The sequence below is a fragment of the Kogia breviceps genome, chromosome 9 (assembly GCF_026419965.1).
Source record: "Kogia breviceps isolate mKogBre1 chromosome 9, mKogBre1 haplotype 1, whole genome shotgun sequence".
Taxonomy (NCBI): Eukaryota; Metazoa; Chordata; class Mammalia; order Artiodactyla; family Physeteridae; genus Kogia; species Kogia breviceps.
The window spans coordinates 37176350-37197219 of record NC_081318.1 but is presented as its reverse complement, the minus strand read 5'-3'; the positions used below and the strand labels follow the sequence as shown (position 1 = coordinate 37197219).

Genomic DNA, 20870 nt, shown 5'->3' with positions numbered 1-20870 from the left:
CCTATTGTAGCATATAGGTATATTATGAATTCATGACTGGTTTGTTCCCTAGATGGAACTTTGCTACTCAAAGTGTGGTTTGTGGATGAGTGGGCTGACAGCATCTGGGAACTGAGACATGCAGAATTTCAATCCTGTCTACCTCTTAGGCCAACTTCGTTAGTTCATGTACTCCAAGAAGCACACACTAAGATGGAATTTGACGTTTTAAGAGATTTATTAGGGAAGACGCCAGAGGGAAAAAGGAGAGGTAGGTCTGGCCTGTGTGAAGGAAAGAGGGAAAGGAGGGTTGTATAGGAGCTCAGAGTACAGCACAGTTCTAAGCAAGTTTCTGGCAAGCCAGTGGGGAGTCCTCCAGCCAGTGTCCCATGTCAGTGAAGTTCCATCTCTCACAGGAATGAGTCTGCCTTGCTATTTCTGCTGCCTCCAATCATTTAATGAAAGCAGTGTATGGAAAGCTTGGCTTCAGTACAAGTTGGATTTCAGAGCACAGCACCCAAGGCCTTCTTTGCATTATGGTCACAGCAGCCAGAGATTTGATTGGCACAGTTCCCTGGCCACCACACCTACTGAATCAGGTGCATTTCAACAAAATCTCCAGATGATTATATGCACATTAAGCTTTGAGAAACACTAGCCTAGAATAATAATTTGACACTTTGAGGATCTTACCCAGAGTCAATAAAATTGTTTATAAGCAGCATAGGATCTCCTCAAAAACTCAGCTCTTTCGGTGTGGTATTTTTTACAGTTCATTTGAACAGAGTTGCTGTTCAAAGTGAGAACTAGAGCAGATAATTTGTTGTTAATTTGTAACAAATGTGTGAAGCAGATTTTGAGCCAAAGCAGAATTTCCAAGATACTTTGCCTCTTTGCTGAAAGGAGCTAGATATAATTTACTTCCTTTGGCCTTTTAGAGTTCAAAGTTCTTGTAACAAAGAATTACGTATTTCTGCGTCTGTTGTCTATTTATCATGTGGTAAGATGTAGATATGATTCTTGTGGTGACAGCTGGAAATAAACTGTTAGATCTTATTGAGTTTCCTCTGCTGACACAGTGCTTAGCATTTCAGGGGCTCTCTTTAGGACAGACTACACTATAAAGTTAGCTTTGCCACAAGGCATTGTCACCTAATTTTTGGATTTTTCCATGAGTCCAAGGTATCCACACTCTCGTATATATATGATCAGGAGACCCACAGTCCCCATGTGATCATCCTCTGAACCATTGATTCCCAGGCTTCAGTGTAGAGACTACTTTTTGGTAAAAATTACAGTTCCTCTGTCTACAATAAGGTCTTGAAATCGGTACTTTTAAAAAGCCTCCCAGGTGATGAAACTTAATTTGGAAGTCGCTGCTCTCAAGTAAAATATATACAGAGGATTGGGGTCTATCCCATAGAAACATCCTCAGATGGAGTGGTTATAACTGACTCAGCATTCCAAATAATGCTTGTTCCTTGTTTACTAGAGAGTATCTTTACATGAAAAATTAAAAATAATTTTAAATCCCTAATTAAAGATGAAATACTTTTATTACACTCAAAAGTATTTATTGTTATCTCAGAATTCAATGTAATTTTTACATCATTATTTATTAATTAGCAGTGGACCTGTTAACAGCAAGGCCCACAGGACTGAATATCTGGCTGTAATTATAGTTGGACTACTCTCAATCCTGGGCATAGAAAGTTCTCCTAAAGACAGACAGCCACAGGTGTTCCCTAAAATAGAATTTACCTAGAAACTGAGTTAAAGGTGTAACTCTAGTTGTAAGTACCTCTGGTCCATTATTCATTCTTTTATTTCTTCGTTCAACAAACACTTATCAAATACAATCTATGTTTCAGGCACTGTATAATCGATACCAGAGATCTGAAAATAAGTAAGACTTAGTCCTTGACCTTGAGGAATTCACAGACTACCCTAGTGGCAGAGATATGCATGAAAACAATTAATTACAACAGAGATATTTGTATTGTTGAGCATGGAGAGATGGAGTAGGTCAAGCCCACAAGCAGCCGTGGGGCGAGGGTGGGGGGACAGAGTGAGGGACAGCTGGCAAACACAAAGAGTGGCACAGGTGCATCGCATGAGACACCAGTTACTGCTGCCTCTGTCACAAGCCCTGTCAGGAATATCTAAATTCTGAGCAGATCACCTGAGCTATCAAAACTTAACTCATTATCCATCCCTCTCAGAAGACAAAAATCCTGCTTCTCTACATGTATTCCTAGATTTGGGACTGGTACCCCCATTCATACAGTCTTTCCAGCCATAAACCCGGGAGGCTTCCTTGTCTCCTTCTCCTTTACTCCGTGGCCAGCCATTAATCAGGACCTGTCGGTTTCATCTTTGTAGCCTCTTCTCTGTTCCTCTCTTCTAAGCACTGCTAACATTGCTGCCTCAGACAAGCTCTCAAACTTGGGCATCTGCAGTAGTCTCCTAACTGGTCCGTCTCCCCATCTTTAGACTTGGCCTCTTTCCAATCCATTCTCCCCATATCAGTTTAAAACAGGAGAGACCCTTCTTCCTACAGGGAAAGGTCTAAACTCCTTAGAGTTAGGTATAGGTTGAGAGTGCAAATGCTTGAGCCGAACTGCTTGGATTCAAATCCTGACTCCACCACTTACTAGCTATCTGAAGGGCAAGTCACTTAGCCTTTCAGTGACTAAGTTTCCTCAACTGTAAAATAAGAGTAGAAATTGACTCTCTGTCATAGGATTACCATAAGGGTTAATTGAATTAATACTGTATATGTAAAGTGCTTAACAATGCCTGGCACGAAGTAAACACAGTGATGGTGGGTACTCATGGTAGGATAATAATACACAGTATTTGTGCCAAGTAAATAAAGATGACTAGGACTCACCTTGTCTTCCAGAGCCTAACAGTCTGAAGGTAAACAGATTACTTCTTATGATCAATGCTGTTATAAGTTTGAACAGAATGCTAAATGATTATGGAATCAGGAGAAAATTGTAGAATCTTGTGATCTAAAAATGTTTTTTTCTATTAATTTTTTTAAATTTTATGGATGTATAGCAACTCAAGTTCCCAAATACAACTTAGTACCTCTCAAACCACAAGTTCCTCATACATGAAATCTGTAGATTCATGATTTTGCTCCCGTATACCCTTACAGTGACAGTAAGCAATTTGGTTCTAGTATGTGTGAACATTTAGGTCCCTTCTCTGAGGAATAATTTGAAAAAAGAGAAACTGGCACTGAACAAACAAGGGAAGAGACATGAGCCACAGAAGAATAGTAGGGAGTTTGCAGTAAAGTCTCAGGAAAGAAGACAATGGTAGAGTACCCAGTGGTTTTGAAGGATGTGGACTACTGAGGTTTAAGAGTTGCTGGTGGAGGTGGTATGGGGGAGGCTGCAGGACACGGCAGAATGCATATAAATTTAGTATGACTTATAAGTACATATGAATTCAAAACAGCACGGAACATAATTTAAACAAGAAACACAGTTGAGGAATTGCCTTTTGGGGTTGGAGGCAGGAAAATGTAGTGTTTGAATTTAGGCTCAAATTAGTAAGTTTAGGCCATTTACTAACACTGTGACTTGGGGAAATTACTTAACTTTTCTAAGTCTCAGTTCTCATCTGGAAGATGGAGGTTGTAATAGTACTAATCGAATAAGGTAGTTAGGATTAATTGAGAAAGTGCCCTAAAACACTTGGCTGGTAATTTACAAATAGCAAACACCTAGTAAGGTTAGTTCTTGCTATTGGTGGTGATTATTAATATAGTGTCTGCTTTCTTCAGTTAAGAAAAATGAATTTACAGATACCTCAGTCAAATTTGGGAAGAAGAATATAGTACAGTACTTGTTATTTCCTAGATGGCAGGTAATGTTACTAACGTTTATTTAGAATATGCTGTCTTTTGTTTTCCTATTCTAGGGAATGTAAAATATTATTACAGAGTTTCATAAGTATATCATTTACCTCTTTCCCCATCCTATTTTTCACATGCAGGTTTAAGTTCCTGCAGAACTTAACCTATAACTGAAAAACATATCCTGCAACTAAAGAGCTATAGAATTCCAGAACTCCTTGATTTCATTACCTAATTTATGAATATAATAATGGGTAACACACCAGTCTTACTAATAGTGCTTCTAAAGTGCTTAAATATTTTTAATATTCTCCCTATTGTCATGTGTACCCTGTTTTCTTCTTTCCTGGTATTTAATAATTTTAGGTAACTAAGATAAATAGTTTGATTTAGCATACTTTATTATGAGTGATGTATTAGAGGACATCCCTTATGGGACACCTTCCCTCTCCAGCTCACGTAGGTCACTGCTGTATCCCCATGCTCCCAATAAATCCCATACATTCTCTCTCTCTCTTTATCCTTTTAACTTATCTGTACCTTCAAAGAAATTTCAAGCACTTAGGCCTTGATGGTAAGAATAGTGTCATTCAAAGTCAAGCAGGAAGAAAACTCAGTAGATACCTAATTTTTGTTCAGTGAGTAAATGAATGCTGCCCTCTTACATCATTTATCCAGTTCTTAGGCCATGGTCAGCAGTGTACCAGTAACTGATTCAATTAATTATTCAATTAAGAAGGCCTTTAGAAATAGGTAAAGTAAAATAAAAATAAGAAATAAAATTTAACAGTAGAATTAATAGTAACCTAATTCCAAAGACTGCTGTCTGTAAAATAGCTGTCTTTCTTTCCAAAGAAGGTCTCCTGCCCTTCCTCAGATGCCAAATGCCTTAACGCTAGTTACCTTGTTGCTGACTACTCAGTAGCCTGCATAAGGTGACAGGTCCAGCCTTCCACCCTAGAAGACTGAAGAGGACTCCTGACACAACTGGCTATAGTTTGAGGCCCTGAATTCAGAGCTGTAGACCTTACATACTTCAACTCTTAAGAATACTGTAGGTGATGTTAGGAAAAGGAATAGTGTAGACAAGAAAAATGTTTATCATGTATGTCTAGTAATTGAGCATTCATCTCTTTGTTTGCAAGAACTTGAATTATGATACATAATTATATAATCAAGTGATAGATATAAATCAACATCAAAAATTGCCACCTGGGCCACCCAGCACATGCTGTGTTAACCCAATATGAGACCTGTCTTCTTCGCACATGACAAATAATCAGAAACAGGAAAGAGTTTGCAGGTGTAACGGGAAGCAGCTTAAAAGATTGTCCTGGCATCACCTGTAGCCTCCATATATACCATTTGCCTCCCAGCGTGATGACTTTCAGCCATAGGTCACAAATGGGCCTTAGAACCTTAACCCAATGTGTTGCAGCCTTCCCCCTCCAAGTACCCCTAGATTTGCTGCCATTGGCTGGTATTCAAGAAGAAGGCTTGAACAGCTGTCCTGACAAGTGGGCTTTCCCAATTCAAGCTGGCAAATGGGGAGTTTGAGCTGCTTTGTTATACTCCCTGCCTCTGGGTTACAGAAGCTATTTAAAATGGTAATAAAGTATCCTGCTCTCTGGTACTGTGTATTTTCTTTTTTGGAATTATGTAAATATCTTTAGGATCCTTTTAATGCAGGAGGTGAGAAATCATCCTTCTAAAGAGAGTTGATTTCAGCTTTTTTTTTTCTTTTTCTTTTTGTCTCTCCCAGACAGTGAGGATTGTATCCTGGAGCCGCTTTCCCTGCCAGAAAGTCCAGGTGGCACCACCAGTTTAGAAGGTTCTCCATCTGTGCCTTGTATTTTCTGTGAAGAACATTTTCTTATAGATGAACAAGACAAACTTCTGAAGCACATGATCATTGAACATAAGACTGTCATAGCTGATGTTAAGTTGGTTGCTGATTTCCAAAGGTAAATTTTGTTTTTATCCATTAAAAAATTGTTTATTATTTCTTAAAGGAAAGGCATAACATATATAAAATTATTCCTATAGAAATATGAAAATTCATATTATCAGGTTTCACCTTAGTCTTTTTTAAACTTTGTACTTATTTGCCTTCTTGAAGTGTGTGAGTTATGTTTGAAAATGTCACATACCTTTGCATGTCCTACAAATTCTGGAAGCAGACCAACTTTCCGAAGAATCAATAATATTCCCTTTACCACAGTCCATGAAATTTTGGACATTGTTGATCTCTATCAGATTGAAGTTCTTTTCATGTTTCAGGACATATTCATTCTCCAGCTAAGTGAGTTCTTCCAGAAAGGTGAGAATGGACTTGGTAAAAGGCTACCCAAAGGGCAGTTTTGGGGGAAAGAGATTCTTGGAGCCTTTTAAGCCAAAAGCTTATCATCCAAACAACTGTCAGCTTAAATGCTGTTATATGGTTGAAAACCAGGAAAATATTGAGTCTTTCAACAAGCCAGAGGGCTATAAGAGTAGACAGCAATTAATGTCAGTGACTGAGGTACTTAGAGGAAGAGGATGAAGAGTAGATAGAGGTGAGTAGTTGAGGAACTGCCAACATTGGGCATGTGTGAAATGTAGGAACCTGACCTATACAGCCAGGGCCCAAAGTGAGCTAATTATAGTCATTAATTCTAGACTAATTCTTGGTAGTGATTGTCTAAGAGAAATGCCTTCTCTTAAGCAGATATAGTGAAGTAGTTATGTACAGGTCATTATTAGTTGAAATTTGGAATCATTTTCCATATAAACAATATCAGTGTAGTTAACTGGCTTTGTATAGTTATTGAAAGCACATATTTTGGTATATCTGGTAGGGTCCCATTTTGAGATGTTCTGCATTGATTTCCCTAAAAAACGTTAGAGTAGCCCAGATATTATAATATCCCTGCATCTAAACTCTGTATCTCCCAGACCACATTATCCTTAGCAAGCAACTTCTTTCTTAGGATGCGTTTTGCAAGCAGCAAGCTATATTATTAAGAGTGGACTGTGAAACCTGGAAGGCCTAGGATTGAATGCAGACTCAGTGACTTTCTTATTACCACATGGCTTCCAGCAAGCTACTTACCACCCTAAGCATCAGTTTTCTCATCTATAGAATGGGGGTAACACCAGCCCTCATAATAGTATTGAGCATTATATAAAACAGGGCATGTATAGCACCAGTGTCTGAGATATCTTTTTTTTTTGAATGATTTATTTATTTATTTTTTTTTTTGTGGTACGCGGGCCTCTCACTGCTGTGGCCTCTCCCGTTGCGGAGCACAGGCTCCGGACGCGCAGGCTCAGCGGCCATGGCTCACGGGCCCAGCCGCTCCGCGGCATGCGGGATCCTCCCGGACCGGGGCACGAACCCGCGCCCCCTGCATCGGCAGGCGGACTCCCAACCACTGCGCCACCAGGGAAGCCCTGAGATATCTTTTATACACAATAAATGGTAGCCAAATTTTTAATTATATTTTGATTACAAAAGATATATTTGAAGTCTTAGCTTCCTGCAACTGTAGATTAAGATTTCAATAGGCATTTATGCTGGTCTGAAGACCTAATTATCGTTTGTAAAATTTGTTTTGAGAAATTTTCATTTAAGGTTCTAAGTACTCTAAACTTCTAGAATGGCAATTTGTTTTTAAGGACAAATAGCCACAGTGCTCAAAGGGGTAATATTAGCTATTCTCTAGCCCTTCTTGTCCTTCTCAGGTGCATAGCACCAATAATCAACGTCTGCTGTGTGCCTTCTGTGTTATGGCCCCTTATATCCACTCAGCATTGCTACTTGTGAGTAGACTTTGGGGCTGTATGGTTAGGGGGCAGAGACAGAATAGGGAAGGAGAGTTATATGAACAATATATGCCACCAACTACTGGAATAAACTAATTCTTACATGTTTTCAGAGGAAACACTCTGTGCTTCTCATTCTCATTCATTATTCTTTATTTTCAATTAAAATTTGTATGTGTGTGTATATGTATATACACGTGTGTGTTTGGGGAGTATTCTGGGAGTTTTCTCTTATATGATACCTAGTTATAGGAGGTCAGATCTGTCAATTTTGTTTTAGACACTTAGGCTAGAGAGCTTTGAATTCTTTTCTTATTCAAATAACCATTGACAGGACAATCAAATGAGTTATTCTTTTATAAATTTTGTATCACTTGGCTTTTCTTTGATGTAAAACTTTTTTTTTTGCTCTTTTTTACCACATAAATGCAAATTCTCCCTCAGGAATTGCAGAAAAATATGATCAGTGATAATTGAGTAATGTTAAGATTTTCTTTCTCTTCTAAAATCTGTGAGAAATGTCTGAATCAGTTCGTATTTTATCCTTTGTACTTATGTATGATGGCTAAGTGGCTATATTTGTACTAATCAATTTCTCTTTTATCTTTGTTGTCAATCTCATCTGTATGTGGGCAGGAAAATCAAATTATTTACTAGGTCTCAGGGCTTAGGAGTTAAAAATTATATATTGGGATCAATCACACTGTAAATGCAGTTGTGTAATAAAATGAATGCTTTAATTAAAAAGAAGAAGATGCATGTCTGATATAAGTGCTTTCTAAATAAAGTGTGTAGTTAACATGTACTTTAAATTTGGAAACCTAGATTTTCCTTGTCAACTCTCCTCCTAATTAAATAAAAGTTTCACCCTCAGGAAGTAAAAATGTGATTAATTCACACTGACCAGGAATGGATATGACTAAACTCTGTTGTTTTTAAATACCATTTAATATATTAACAATGTTATGATTAACAATGTTGTGTTAGTTTCAGGTGTACAGCAAAGAGATTCAGTTATACATATACAAGTATCTATTCTTTTTCAAATTCTTTTCCCATTTAGGTTCCACAAGGACTTACTGTATATAGCACAGGGAACTCTGCTCAATATTATGTAACAACCTATGTGACTTTTTCTTAGCAGTTATTGAGGGGAGGGAGGGATAGTGAGAGGTTCAACTGGAATGAGTTAATTCACTCAGAACTTCTTTATAGGTTGAATAATTCTTATATATATATATAAAACTTCTTAGAGAGGAGTCATTGCTTCCGAGTACAATAAGTAATAAAGACGATAAATAATAGATAAGAGATGGACTTACCTTACAAAGGACACCTTTGTAAGAAATAAGCTCTAAAGTTTCCGTTTAAATATATTTAACATTTTCTTTATTGGAACAAAGTAACAGTAAAATTTTCTCAGAGAAAATAAAACGAAAACAAAAGTAAAAGTCTCTCCTTTGAGCCATTTATTAATGTAGTTATTTATACTGAGCTACTTACTAGCTTTATTCAGTAGATAAAATTTTTCCAGAAGAAAAATGTTAACTCCTTATTTCTTGCTCCTTTCTATATTAGAGTCCACTCATTCAGTGCTACTTAATTAACGACTATATCTCAAATCTTTATGCTTCTGTCAATAAGCACACCAGTTACAGTGGGGAGCTGGGCAGGCAAGATGATATTACTACAAGGATTTCTTGTGAGATGTGATTAAAGTTCTTTTAAAAGAAAGTATTTGCTGATGACCTAATAATTACTTTTATGGCTTTTTAATAAAATATGAAATGCTGTGATAACTGTCCTTCAAATAAAGGGTTCATACCACATATTATTTCTTGGCTTCCTTTATGTATTGAGTGGTTGCTTTAAACAAACTAAAGAAGTAGGAAAAAATGAAGAAGTACTAAATGATTTCTTAACATGGAACAATACATTTTAGTGGGTGGGAAAAAATGCCACCAGTGCATGTATTGAACATCTGCTATCTTTAAGACATCTCTCAATTGAATACAATTTATCTGAATGCTTTTACCAACCACAGGGAAATGGCTATATTGATACCTCTTAATTTTAATTATAAACTTTAAAAGTACTATTATGTGATAACTAACTAGGATACATCTTAAATTTAGACTTAGGTCAAAAGCTTGTTTTAATTCAGATCTATTTATATAGTATACCACAATAAGATATGATACATAATTGTATATATTTAAGTTATATGGTAGTTTATGGTTGTATTTTGCTTTTGTAACATGATTCTTTTTCCCTTTGATGTTATTGTCACCCCGCCTTTGGTCAGGAGGAGACCACTCAGTTGACACCTTTGTCCCTATTGGACTGGCCTGTTACCTGCTTTATCCTTCTTCCCCCAGAAGCTACCTAACAACATCTCAGAGATGCTCTTAGAGATGGTATCTGAAAAACATCCTTTCCAGAATTCATGACCACTTGTTCATGGAGCAATAAAATAGCTTTTAACCAATGTAAAGACTACCAGGCATGAGCATATAACAGTATCTTCTCTTTCTTCATCCCATTGGACGCCTTAACTATTTGAAGGGGTTAACTGAGGTTCTGTCAGACAGAATCTCCCCATGATTTTAAGTCAGCCAATGTTAGTAATCACTTGTGCCTACCACACTGAGGTAAACTGTGATACAAAACAAATACGTGATGTGAACCTTCTCTTCGAAGATCAAGGAGAATAGGACCCAACATGGAAGTCCTTAGAGACTAAGAGCCATTGACTTTTGGAATCAGGACATCAGAGGAATCAGTGCCTCTGTAGGCATGGTACCTTTTGCCTAGTCAAGCAGTTCCAATTCAACAGCCCCAAACAGCTGGTGTCAACTTTCAATACTTGGGCAGGAAGTTAGGAGCAGTTCAGACCAAGAGCTGCTTTTAGGTAATATGCTTTTCAGAAAGGGAAGACCTTCCCTCTCCCTTCAGACTTCATGTCTGTACTTCAGTTTTGCCATGTCAAAAAGCATTCTCCTTGGTCTCTAAGGAAGAAAATTCTTCAAGTATCCATTACAACTGTAATTCTAGAGGCTTTCTCCTGTTTCTGCCTTTTTCTGAAATTCTTGTGTAGATTGGTCCTCACGTGACACGAGAGGCATTGTGTTGTAGAAGACTTGAGTTTGGATTTGGGGACAACAGATCCAATTCTCATCCCAATTCTAACATTCTAACTGTGTGACCTTGAGCAGGTAGGGCCTCAGTAATGGTAACTGCTAATAATTAATCTCCTTATGATCATCATCATCATCACTCTGCTCTTCCCCACCTCAGCCACTTGTGTGTGCCCTCTGACACTACTAATATAACTGTTTTAACTTGCTTATTAAATGTTGATGAAACATTATCATTGTTTTTGTTGTTGTTTTAGATACCAGTATTTCTCTGGAATAAACAAATTCTTTACTACTTTAATCTTATCTAAATATGTTACTTTTTCTTATAATAATAACTTTCATTTATTAAACACCCAGCATGGTGGACACTGCTTTACATGTGTTATCCTGTTTAATTATCAACAATCCATTTTGCAAATGAGTAAGCTGAGTGTCAGAAAGGTTAAAAAATCTTTTAATTCAGGTTCATATCTCTGAATGCCAAGTCCCTGCTCCTCTCTTCCCTGTTACCTGCAGGGCTGGTGGAGTCAGTTAATAAAACGTCAACCACAAGGGTTGGACCATAGTCTTAATTTAAAAAGCACAACTACTTCTAGCTCAAGATCTGTGCAGGTAAGCGGCTCTTATTGTGTTGACTGTTACAGAATTAGTCAATGACAATTCAAAGGACAGTCTGGTCACTAGTATCTGCTCTTACCTGGTCATCTGCTTCATGTAGTTATTATCACTGCCTTTTAACGAACTGTAGGCTCATAGTGGAAATAATATAAAGGGCTGACAACAACTATTCTGTTTTCTCCAGAGGGTGGCACCCACACAGCCTTCAGTGGAGTAGTAATCAAGAGTGATGAACCTCTCCTTGGTGTATTCTAGTGGTATGAGGAAACTCCAGATAAAACTTGACTCCCTTTTCTTCCTGTTTCCCCTGGAGGGGAAAGAAAAGCAACTAGTGGGGAATGGAAAACAGGAGAATAGGAGTAACTGTGTAAGATAACTGGGGAGTGGAGCGTGCTGAAGCTGGCCAGGATGGCAAAGGGAATAACATGTCAGCCTTTTGTAGGTGCTTTTCCTCTTTTTGTGTACTCTGATGGGCCTGAAATGCCTTCTGCTCTGTTACTTCTAATATGGGAGCCAGGGAGCTAGACATAGGGTCGTGGTTCATCATTTATAGTATTTATGGTTTGAGGCTGAGCTGGAGCCTAGAATACATCATTTTCAGATCTCTTAAAATAAGGTCTAGCACTGTTTTATAAGGAAAGAGTTCTACCCTTTCTTACCCATCCAGGTTGACAGCATGGTTATACATGAGAAGGAAGAACTAAAGCATGTGGTTCTATTGTTATATATTATTCTTGTACTTCTTTCTTTTATATAAATTTATTTATTTTGGTTGCATTGGGTCTTTGCTGCTGCGCGCGGGTTTTCTCTAGTTGCGGCGAGTGGGGGCTACTCTTGGTTGCGGTGCACGGGCTTCTCATTGCGGTGACTTCTCTTTTTGTGAAGCACGGGCTTTAGGCGCGCAGGCTTCAGTAGTTGTCGCACGCGGGCTCAGTAGTTGTGGCTCACAGGCTTAGTTGCTCCTCAGCATGTGGGGTCTTCCCAGACCAGGGCTCGGACCCATGTCCCCTACATTGGCCCGCAGATTCTTTACCACTGCACCACCAGGGAGGCCCATCTTTTACTTCTTTTACTATATATTCTATATTCAGTATTGTCATCCATTTATATTTTATATTATTAGCTCATGTCACGTTTCTCTTTCTCTCAGACCTCTCTCCTGGCACATTTTTTTTTTTCCTAATGTATAATGAATGCCCTTTCTATAGAGCACCATGGGTTGGGAAAATAAGAAAAAGGGAGATTAAAAAGGAGTCAAGGGCTTCCCTGGTGGCGCAGTGGTTGAGAGTCCGCCTGCCAATGCAGGGGACAGGGGTTCGTGCCCTGGTCCGGGAGGATCCCACATGCCGAGGAGAGGCTGGGCCCGTGAGCCATGGCCGCTGAGCCTGCGCGTCCGGACCCTGTGCTCCACAACAGTGAGAGGCCCAGGTACAGCCAAAAAAAAAAAAAGGAGTCAAAATACTGGGAGCTGGAGGCTACTTAGAGAACCTTACAGGAATCTTCAAATGCTCTTCTACCTCTTTAAAACATTTAGTGTGGACCTACTCTGTGCAGAACACAGGTGCTATATCAAGCCATTTAAATACACTCTTTCTGTGTGCTTTGTCTGTTTAACTAAGTTCCATCTCTTGTGCAGGTTTTGATCCTTTGTTGTAAGTTTCCTTTTTTATCCATCAACATGTAGCCTGATAAATGGTCAGCTATAGAGTCAACCTTTCCATTTACTTTTTCCCCCTTGAAGCAAATCACATTCTCTTCTTCTTTGATAAATGAGATTGTAATTGTCAATATAAATCTTGTTAGATAAATGGAAAGATGAACAGCTTGTTGAATCCTGTCATCTTACTCCCTCTTTCATCAAATAATGCAGGTCTGGGTGTTATGCTTTGCTTTTACATTTAGCCAGTGTCCTTCTTCTAACTCAGCTCATTAGATATAGGAATTGCAAGCTTGGCTGGTTTTCTAAAAGCTAAATTTCAGACACAGTGTGGATGTATGGAATTGTTCTATCTTGTTATATAGATATTGAATTTAGACTGACTTCTCATTGCATTATCATCATCTGTTCTTTTGATATATAAGATAACCACCTACCTTTCATTTATTGGAAAATGTGTGATAAAGCCTATTTAATCATTGTTGCATGTTAAATTCATATAAACTTAGATGTGATTTCAAAAAAACTTCATTATCACATAAAAGTAACTCATTTTAATTTTCCCATATATCTGTTTATTGAATTTGGGGATGGTAAAATTTAATCATTTTCATGCCTTTACAGGGTAATGTCATTTCATTAAATATTTATTTCATATTTCTACAATGCTCTACTGCCTTTCTATTTACAAATTTTCTAGCTAGCAGTTTTCAGTCAACATTTGATTTATTGCTTTAGGGTAATTAAATGTTCTTATAAAATCCTTTCATTCTAAAGTAAGTAGCGTATTGAGTCTTCTCACCATTCTTTCTTTTTGATTGTTCTAAGGTACATTTCATATTGGAAGAGAAGGTTCACTGAACAGCCCATTACAGATTTTTGTAGTGTGATAAGAATCAATTCCACAGCTCCATTTGGTAAGTGTACATCTTGACTACCATCTTTTCCCTGCACTCCAAAAGTTCAAAGGAATAATCTTTCTTAAATTATAATTCTCTAAATTAATAGCTAAAATTAAATTGCTCTGTTCATGTTGTATAACCTCAGTAAAGCTAAAATAGAACTATATACCAGAAGAGAGATCGTCATAGACATAAATAGATATATTTCTCTTAAGAAAGATAAATTTTTTTTGAAAAAGTGATAAATGTCATTTCTTATTTATTTTCCTGATCTCTCAACAGAAGAACAAGACAATTATTTTTTGCTGTGTGATGTTTTACCAGAAGATAGAATACTTAGAGAAGAACTTCAGAAGCAGAGACTGGTAAGAGTTTTGGTTTTTTGTTGTTGTTGTTGTTTTGCGGTACACAGGCCTCTCACTGTTGTGGCCTCTCCCATTGCGGGGCACAGGCTCCGGACACACAGGCTCAGCGGCCATGGCTCACGGGCCTAGCCGCTCTGCGGCATGTGGGATCTTCCTAGACCGGGACACGAACCCATATCCCCTGCATCGGCAGGCGGACTCTCAACCACTGTGCCACCAGGGAAGCCCTAAGAGTTATCTTAAAGAATGAGCAGTGTGTTAGAAACACATACAAAATCATTTTTGTTATTGCCCTTTTTTGTTTGTTTTTATTCTGGAAACTTTCAAACATACACAAAAGAGGAGATAATACATAAAGATCTTAAAACAGAAAAGATAGACACTTGAAGATTAAAACATTTCATGTTAAAAATGCAGAGAGAATTTTTGGCTTTGTTTTGTTTCCTGGATTATCTCTAAAATAATAACAGAGCTTACACATTTTAGTGTAATTTTAGCTGCCTGACACATGCTAGGGTTCAGCAATCGTGGAAGAATGCCCTCAGCTAAAATTGAGTTGAATTGATTAACTTTTTTTCTCCCTCTGGAATGTGCTATACACTAGCACTTCTTTTGTTCCCCTTTATGAATTAAGCATATAGTTTGATCATAATAATCTTTCTCATTTTCAGCCTTAATGATAAGGAAGCTGACTTGAAAATCTCAGCATCTTTAGTCTTTTAAAAAGATAACAGCATATACAGGGGTGGAAATTTTCATTTTCTGAAGTTGAACAGAAATTGGTTAATTTTTTGAAGTTACTAATTTTATTTAAGAGTATCCAGTTTTCCACTATTGGTCACTAAATCTCAACTATTACTTGAAAATGACTTGCTCTTCCTTTAGTGGTTACTTATAAGTGTTCCCTGTATCTTTGGACTTGGCTAGATATGTTGTGAAAGAAAGCTATGATTTCAGTGTTTCTGCTAAATCCTCAAGAGATCTAGTAGGAAAATAAATCCTGTCTACCGAAGTCATAAGATTTGAGAAAGTCCCCTGTAGCACATTATATTATGTAAACATGAGGTGATGTTGTTGGATACTGATTTATTTAAGAAAAAGTGTGCTTTTCCTATAGCAACAAACCCAGTGAAGAAACAGGACTTCCCTGAGTTTCTCTTCTTTCCCTATTGTAATATCTAAGAAATCTGCAGAATAAGGATAAATTGTAAAATTTTATGGATTTTGTTTGGTAGCACTTATTCATAATTTTTTATTTCCAAGAGTTTTTTCACTCTTACTCACAGTGGTCTTAATCAGAAATGATCAAACTGACATAATCCTAGTACCGCTATGTATTTCTTTATAAGAACTCAAACTGTAACACAGCAGCCATTACTGTTACTCAATACACAGAATCTTTATTGTATGTCTGTAGACAGACTCAAGTCCCTAGAAATATCTACACCTATAAAACTTAGATAACCCTTTTTTTTTGGTGGGGGTGGGGCACGCGGGCCTCTCACTGTTGTGGCCTCTCCAGTTGTGGAGCACAGGCTCCGGACACTCAGGCTCAGCGGCCTTGGCTCACGGGCCCAGCCGCTTCACGGCATGTGGGATCTTCCCGGACCAGGGCACAAACCCGTGTCCCCTGCATCGGCAGGTGGATTCTCAACCACTGCATCACCAGGGAAGCGCCTAGATAACCTTTTAAGATTCTGAAACCAACTCCAACATGTGGGTTCTTTCCCCACACCACCATGTAATTCTCTGACACCAGCTGCATGTTCTACAATTCAACACAGTCCTGACACTGTCTACTCAAAGATAGCATCAGATCCCACAGGTAAGGGCTCAGTCCCGCAAGACTGCCATCCACTTCATATACCAATTGCAAATCCAGGCTGTCACCTATACTTCTGACCAACTGGCTGTGAACCCCTATAAAGGGGTTCTCATGACCCTCCTTCCTTGGGTTTGATTAATTTGCTAGAGTGGTTCACAGAACTCAGGAAACTAGTTTACTCACTAGATTACTGGTTTATTACAAAGGATATTAATGAATGTGAATCAACAGCCAGATGAAAAAATACATAGGGTGAGATCCTGAACAAAGAAGCTCTGTCCCCATGGAATTTGAGGCCCACCAAGGCAGCATGTAGATGAAGTTCAGAGAGCTTCATCAACCTGGAAACTCTCTGAACCATGTCCTTTTTATGGGTTTTTATGGAAACCTCATTACTTAGGCATGATTAATTAAATCATTGACTATTGAGGGGAATGAAAATTCCACCCCTCAAAATGACATGGTTGGCCCTCATCCTTAGGTTACCTAGTTGTCTTCAAAAGTCAGTTCGTTAACATAACAAGAAACACATTTATAGCTCTCAACACTTAGTAATTCCCTGGATTTTAGGAGCTAAGTGCCAGGAATGGAGGCTAAAGCCAAATATACATTTCTTATGACAAATCACAACATCCCATCTTTTTACCAACTTTATACTTTGTCAAAGTAGTAGATTTGATGAAAGTGAGTGTTATGGCAGCTTAAAAGAAACAAAATATGATGAAATTGCAGTCAGTGTATACATACATTCATATTCATTGAATTCCTACTTAACTAGATGATCATACAAAGAAGCACAAGGAATGGTTCATGTCATAAAAGAGTGTACAATATAGAGAAAAAACGCAAATATGTATTCTTGGGAGTGGAGATAATGATAGAATGTAGGGCTTGTGAAGATTAAGTGAGATAACGCATGTGATATACTTACGATAGTATCTGCTATGTAGAAAGCACTCAATAAATGTTTCCAGTAATACAAATAACAATATATTGTGTCTTAACAGTGAGATGGATTTGGGTATTTGGAGAGTTGTAGAAGGGAGGAAAATACATATGGATCTGTATGTTCAAGGTATATTCAGGAAGGTTAAGTCTGATCTGAAAGATTTTTGGAGGAGTGTGAGATAGGTTTGAAGAGGTAAGATGAAGCTGAATCATGGAAATCCTTTGGTGCCAGGATTGACTTTCTAATGAGAAAGACCCATTGATGTCTCTTCATTGCCCATGAGAGTGAAATGAAGAAAAGATGGTAAATGTAGCTGTATAAAAATCCATTTAAAGCTGGCAAGTTCTGACTGCAGACCAACTTGGAGATGTGGAAAGAAACTAACAATTACTGAGTGCCAGCCATATGCCATGCCTTTGCATTAGATCCTTGCTTCATAGCAACCCTGTGAGATAACTATTAAATGCTGTTCTACTGATGAGGAAACTGTGGCATAGAAAGATGATTTTGCCCAGGAGCACTTAGTGAATGAGAAGCAAAGCTGAGGCTTTAAGCTAAGTGGTGTGCCTAATACCTGCCTTTTTAAGTCATGCCACACCATGCGAGTCTAGTAGTTATTTACTCTGCTTCCCACAACTCTTGTACTCTTTTTTATTCTAGTCTCTGATAGTTGCTCTGTCCTGGATGCTCATTATCTTATAGGTCTGTGTAGGGAGGGGATTCAGGCTAGGATTGGACTTCCAGGAAAGCAGAAGAGGCTTACAATAGGCTACCACTGGGAATGGTGGCTAGAAGATCAACAAAAAGAAAAGATTTGCCAAGTAACAGGAAGACAGGCTGAATTTGCAGTCAGACATTTCATTGTGATTTTATGCTCTGTAGTGTGGAAGCAGGAGGTTGGTGTGGGTGACCTTCCTTTGGGAGTTGGCAATGGTGACATGATGTCTCTTTTTTACGTACAACGAGCTCTACAAGTCAGTAACAGATATTTCCAGAAAGAAGTCCAAATGATCAAATGAACCAGTCTTCAACAAAAGTAATAACACACCTTTTTTCTTCTATCAAGTTAACAAGATTTGAGAGCAATTACACTTAATGGTGGCAAGAATATTAAAAGACAAGCACTTTTTCAGCCACTTAAAAGAGTGTGAATTGGTATACCATTCCTGAAAGGCACTTAAATGTAGTTTAAACCATTTAAATTGCTTCATGGTAATGGGTATATAATCCAGTCTGTGTTTTTCAATGAACTCAGCTCAGTGTCAGTAGGATCTCAAGTCCATGAGAGAGGACCCTCAAACTAGAGTGGCATTTGCTCTCCTGATTTGCATTAGTGATGACTTGCATAGGTATCATTCATATGTACGCTCTCATTTGGAACTCTAGGGAATTCCCTGGCAGTCCAGTGGTTAGGACTCTGTGCTTCCACTGCAAGGGGCACAGGTTCAATCCCTGGTCAAGGAACTGAGATCCCACAAGCCATGTGGCATGGCCAAAAAAAAATTTTTAATAAAAAATGATTTGGAACTCTAAATAAAGGATTTAGTATAAATACTTGTGTATGATTTGCTGTTAATTCAAAATGACTTTGTAATTTCTTTGAGGTAGGAATTATGTCTTATATTTAAATATCCTTCATTAGCACTCACTGTATTGCTGAGTTCACATTGGTTTTTCCAAGCCCCATTTTTTTGGGAAAAAAAAAAAAATCTGTTTCTGTGTGAGTGGCTGGAGGCATATAGAATCTAAATGATCCACTTTTTCCATTTTTTCTTTAGACCTCACTGGTTCCTTGTGACATTTATGAGATTTGTCTGAGTTCCCAGTTTTCTTTTTGAAGAGCTTGATTCCTACTTGACACTTTTTGAAATTTTTCATCTGTACTCTGAAGGTGGAACTACAGAATTAGGAAAGATTCTTAAGGGTTTGAATAGCTTGTATACCTTCCTCCTTTTTAGCTTCGTTCTTTAAAAATATTCCCTTGATCCCATCATTCTACCTTAATCTCCTCCAGTGGTTCTTTTCCCTCTTTTTTTTTTTTTCCCCCCCGGTACGCGGGCCTCTCCCGTTGCGGAGCGCAGGCTCCAGATGCGCAGGCTCAGCGGCCATGGCTCACGGGCCCAGCCACTCCGCGGCATGTGGGATCTTCCCGGACCGGGGCACGAACCCGCGTCCCCTGCATCGGCAGGCGGACTCTCAACCACTGCGCCACCAGGGAAGCCCCCTCTTTTCTTTTAAATGGGTAAGTTTTCCAAGGTCCCCGATCCAGGGGATGCACTCTCATCAATACCACTGCTATGCTGATGGCTTAAATTTTGGTCCTGGCACACAATAGGCAGTCAGAGTAAATATCCATTGATTGGTTCATCTCCAGCTTTCTTCCTGGCTTACCTCTAAACTCCAGTTCTAACTTGCATTATGTTGAACTTTTCCATATGAATTTTCAATCAACACCTTAATTTTAATGTGCCTAAAACTGAACTTATTTTTTTCTCTACCAAAATTTGTAGTTTGCTTGTTTTCCTTTTCTTATATAATAGTACCACCATTCCCCTGGTCACTCAGTTTGGAAATTTCTGGAATCCTCTTTAACTCATCCCCATACCTAAGTCATTTGTCAAGTCCTGTCAGTTCCACCTTTGAGTCCCATATACATCCTTTTCTTTGCACTCCTAGTGCCTTTTACCTTGTATGTGGAATCACTTCTCTAATCAATTGGCATTGCCTCCAGAATTTTAATGTTAAAATACATAGCAGATCATTTTATTCTCCTAAAACCTGCAGTGGTCTTTTTCATCTACATATTCTTAAGCTTTTCTGGGCTCAAACTACATTTCCAGTATCTTTCCCCATTTTTTCTTTCAGTTACCCAGGGTCCAGTTTATTCATTTATTTAATAAATATTTATCTTGCCCCAGACTCTGTTCTAAATTCTGTTGATATAGCAGTGGATGAAATAAGCCACAGCTCCTGCCCATCTAAAGATTGCACTCTAGTGAAAACACTACTTGTCTCACAGTTACTCGCATGTTAGGTTGTTTCAGGAATCTGCTTCATCAATCAGGAATGCCAGCCCCACCTGTGTAAATAACATACGCCTCAAGACATTGTTCAAATACCATACTTTCCACAAAAGCTTCCTGATGCCACCAATCAGAATTAATAACCTCTTCTAAGCTCTATTAATACAGTATTTTACTTGGCTTTTCAATTATATTTAGTTGTTTAAAAATCTTTCTTTCTTACTGGATTAGATGCCTCTTAATGGCTGGGACTATCATGTTCAGTTTTGTATCTTCTCTGAGGCTTGTTCATAAAGTATTAACTTAAATTTGATCCTGAAGTATTTGTGTGGCATTTCTATAGAGCCATATAGTCAGATCTCCCTGATTTAAAGAAGAGAGGTGAAATAACCTAGGCAGACATCTTTAACACAGGTTACACTTTTCACTTAATCATTAAAAAATACTAGTTTTTACATTTGCCTACTGTAGAAGATAAATGGCAGTCGTAAGCTCCCAGAGCAAGATATAACTTTTAATTAAACTGGGCCGAGGGGAAACGTCCATTTAGCTGCATCAAAGTGGGTTTTTTTAATCACTATTATAAATGTCAGCTTGAGAGGTCATTCATGACAGCTATAAATATTTTATGAAAATTTTAACCTATATAACAATTTGATCCTCTGGAGAGGAACAGTGGGGTTTTTTTGTTTTTTTTTTTAATGCTACTTCATATATCCCACCTCCCCTGACAGTAA

The 20870-nt window shown here is 38.2% G+C and overlaps 1 protein-coding gene across 5 annotated transcripts in view; it reads left to right on the top strand.

The window, feature by feature from the left end:
• The window catches only part of ZNF277 (zinc finger protein 277), a 116167-nt gene that overhangs the window by 49684 nt on the left and 45613 nt on the right, over positions 1–20870 (top strand). For 4 of the 5 annotated variants that reach the window (XR_010842137.1, XM_067042320.1, XM_067042319.1 and 1 more), the window contains exons 2-4: positions 5613–5814; positions 13898–13986; positions 14254–14336. Coding sequence is in view for 3 of the 5 variants with exons in the window: in XM_067042320.1 (XP_066898421.1) it covers positions 5613–5814; positions 13898–13986; positions 14254–14336 (374 nt within the window). In the remaining 2 variants the exon portion in view is untranslated. The remainder of the gene's footprint in view (positions 1–5612; positions 5815–13897; positions 13987–14253; positions 14337–20870) is intronic. The other variant, XR_010842138.1, reaches the window with a different exon arrangement.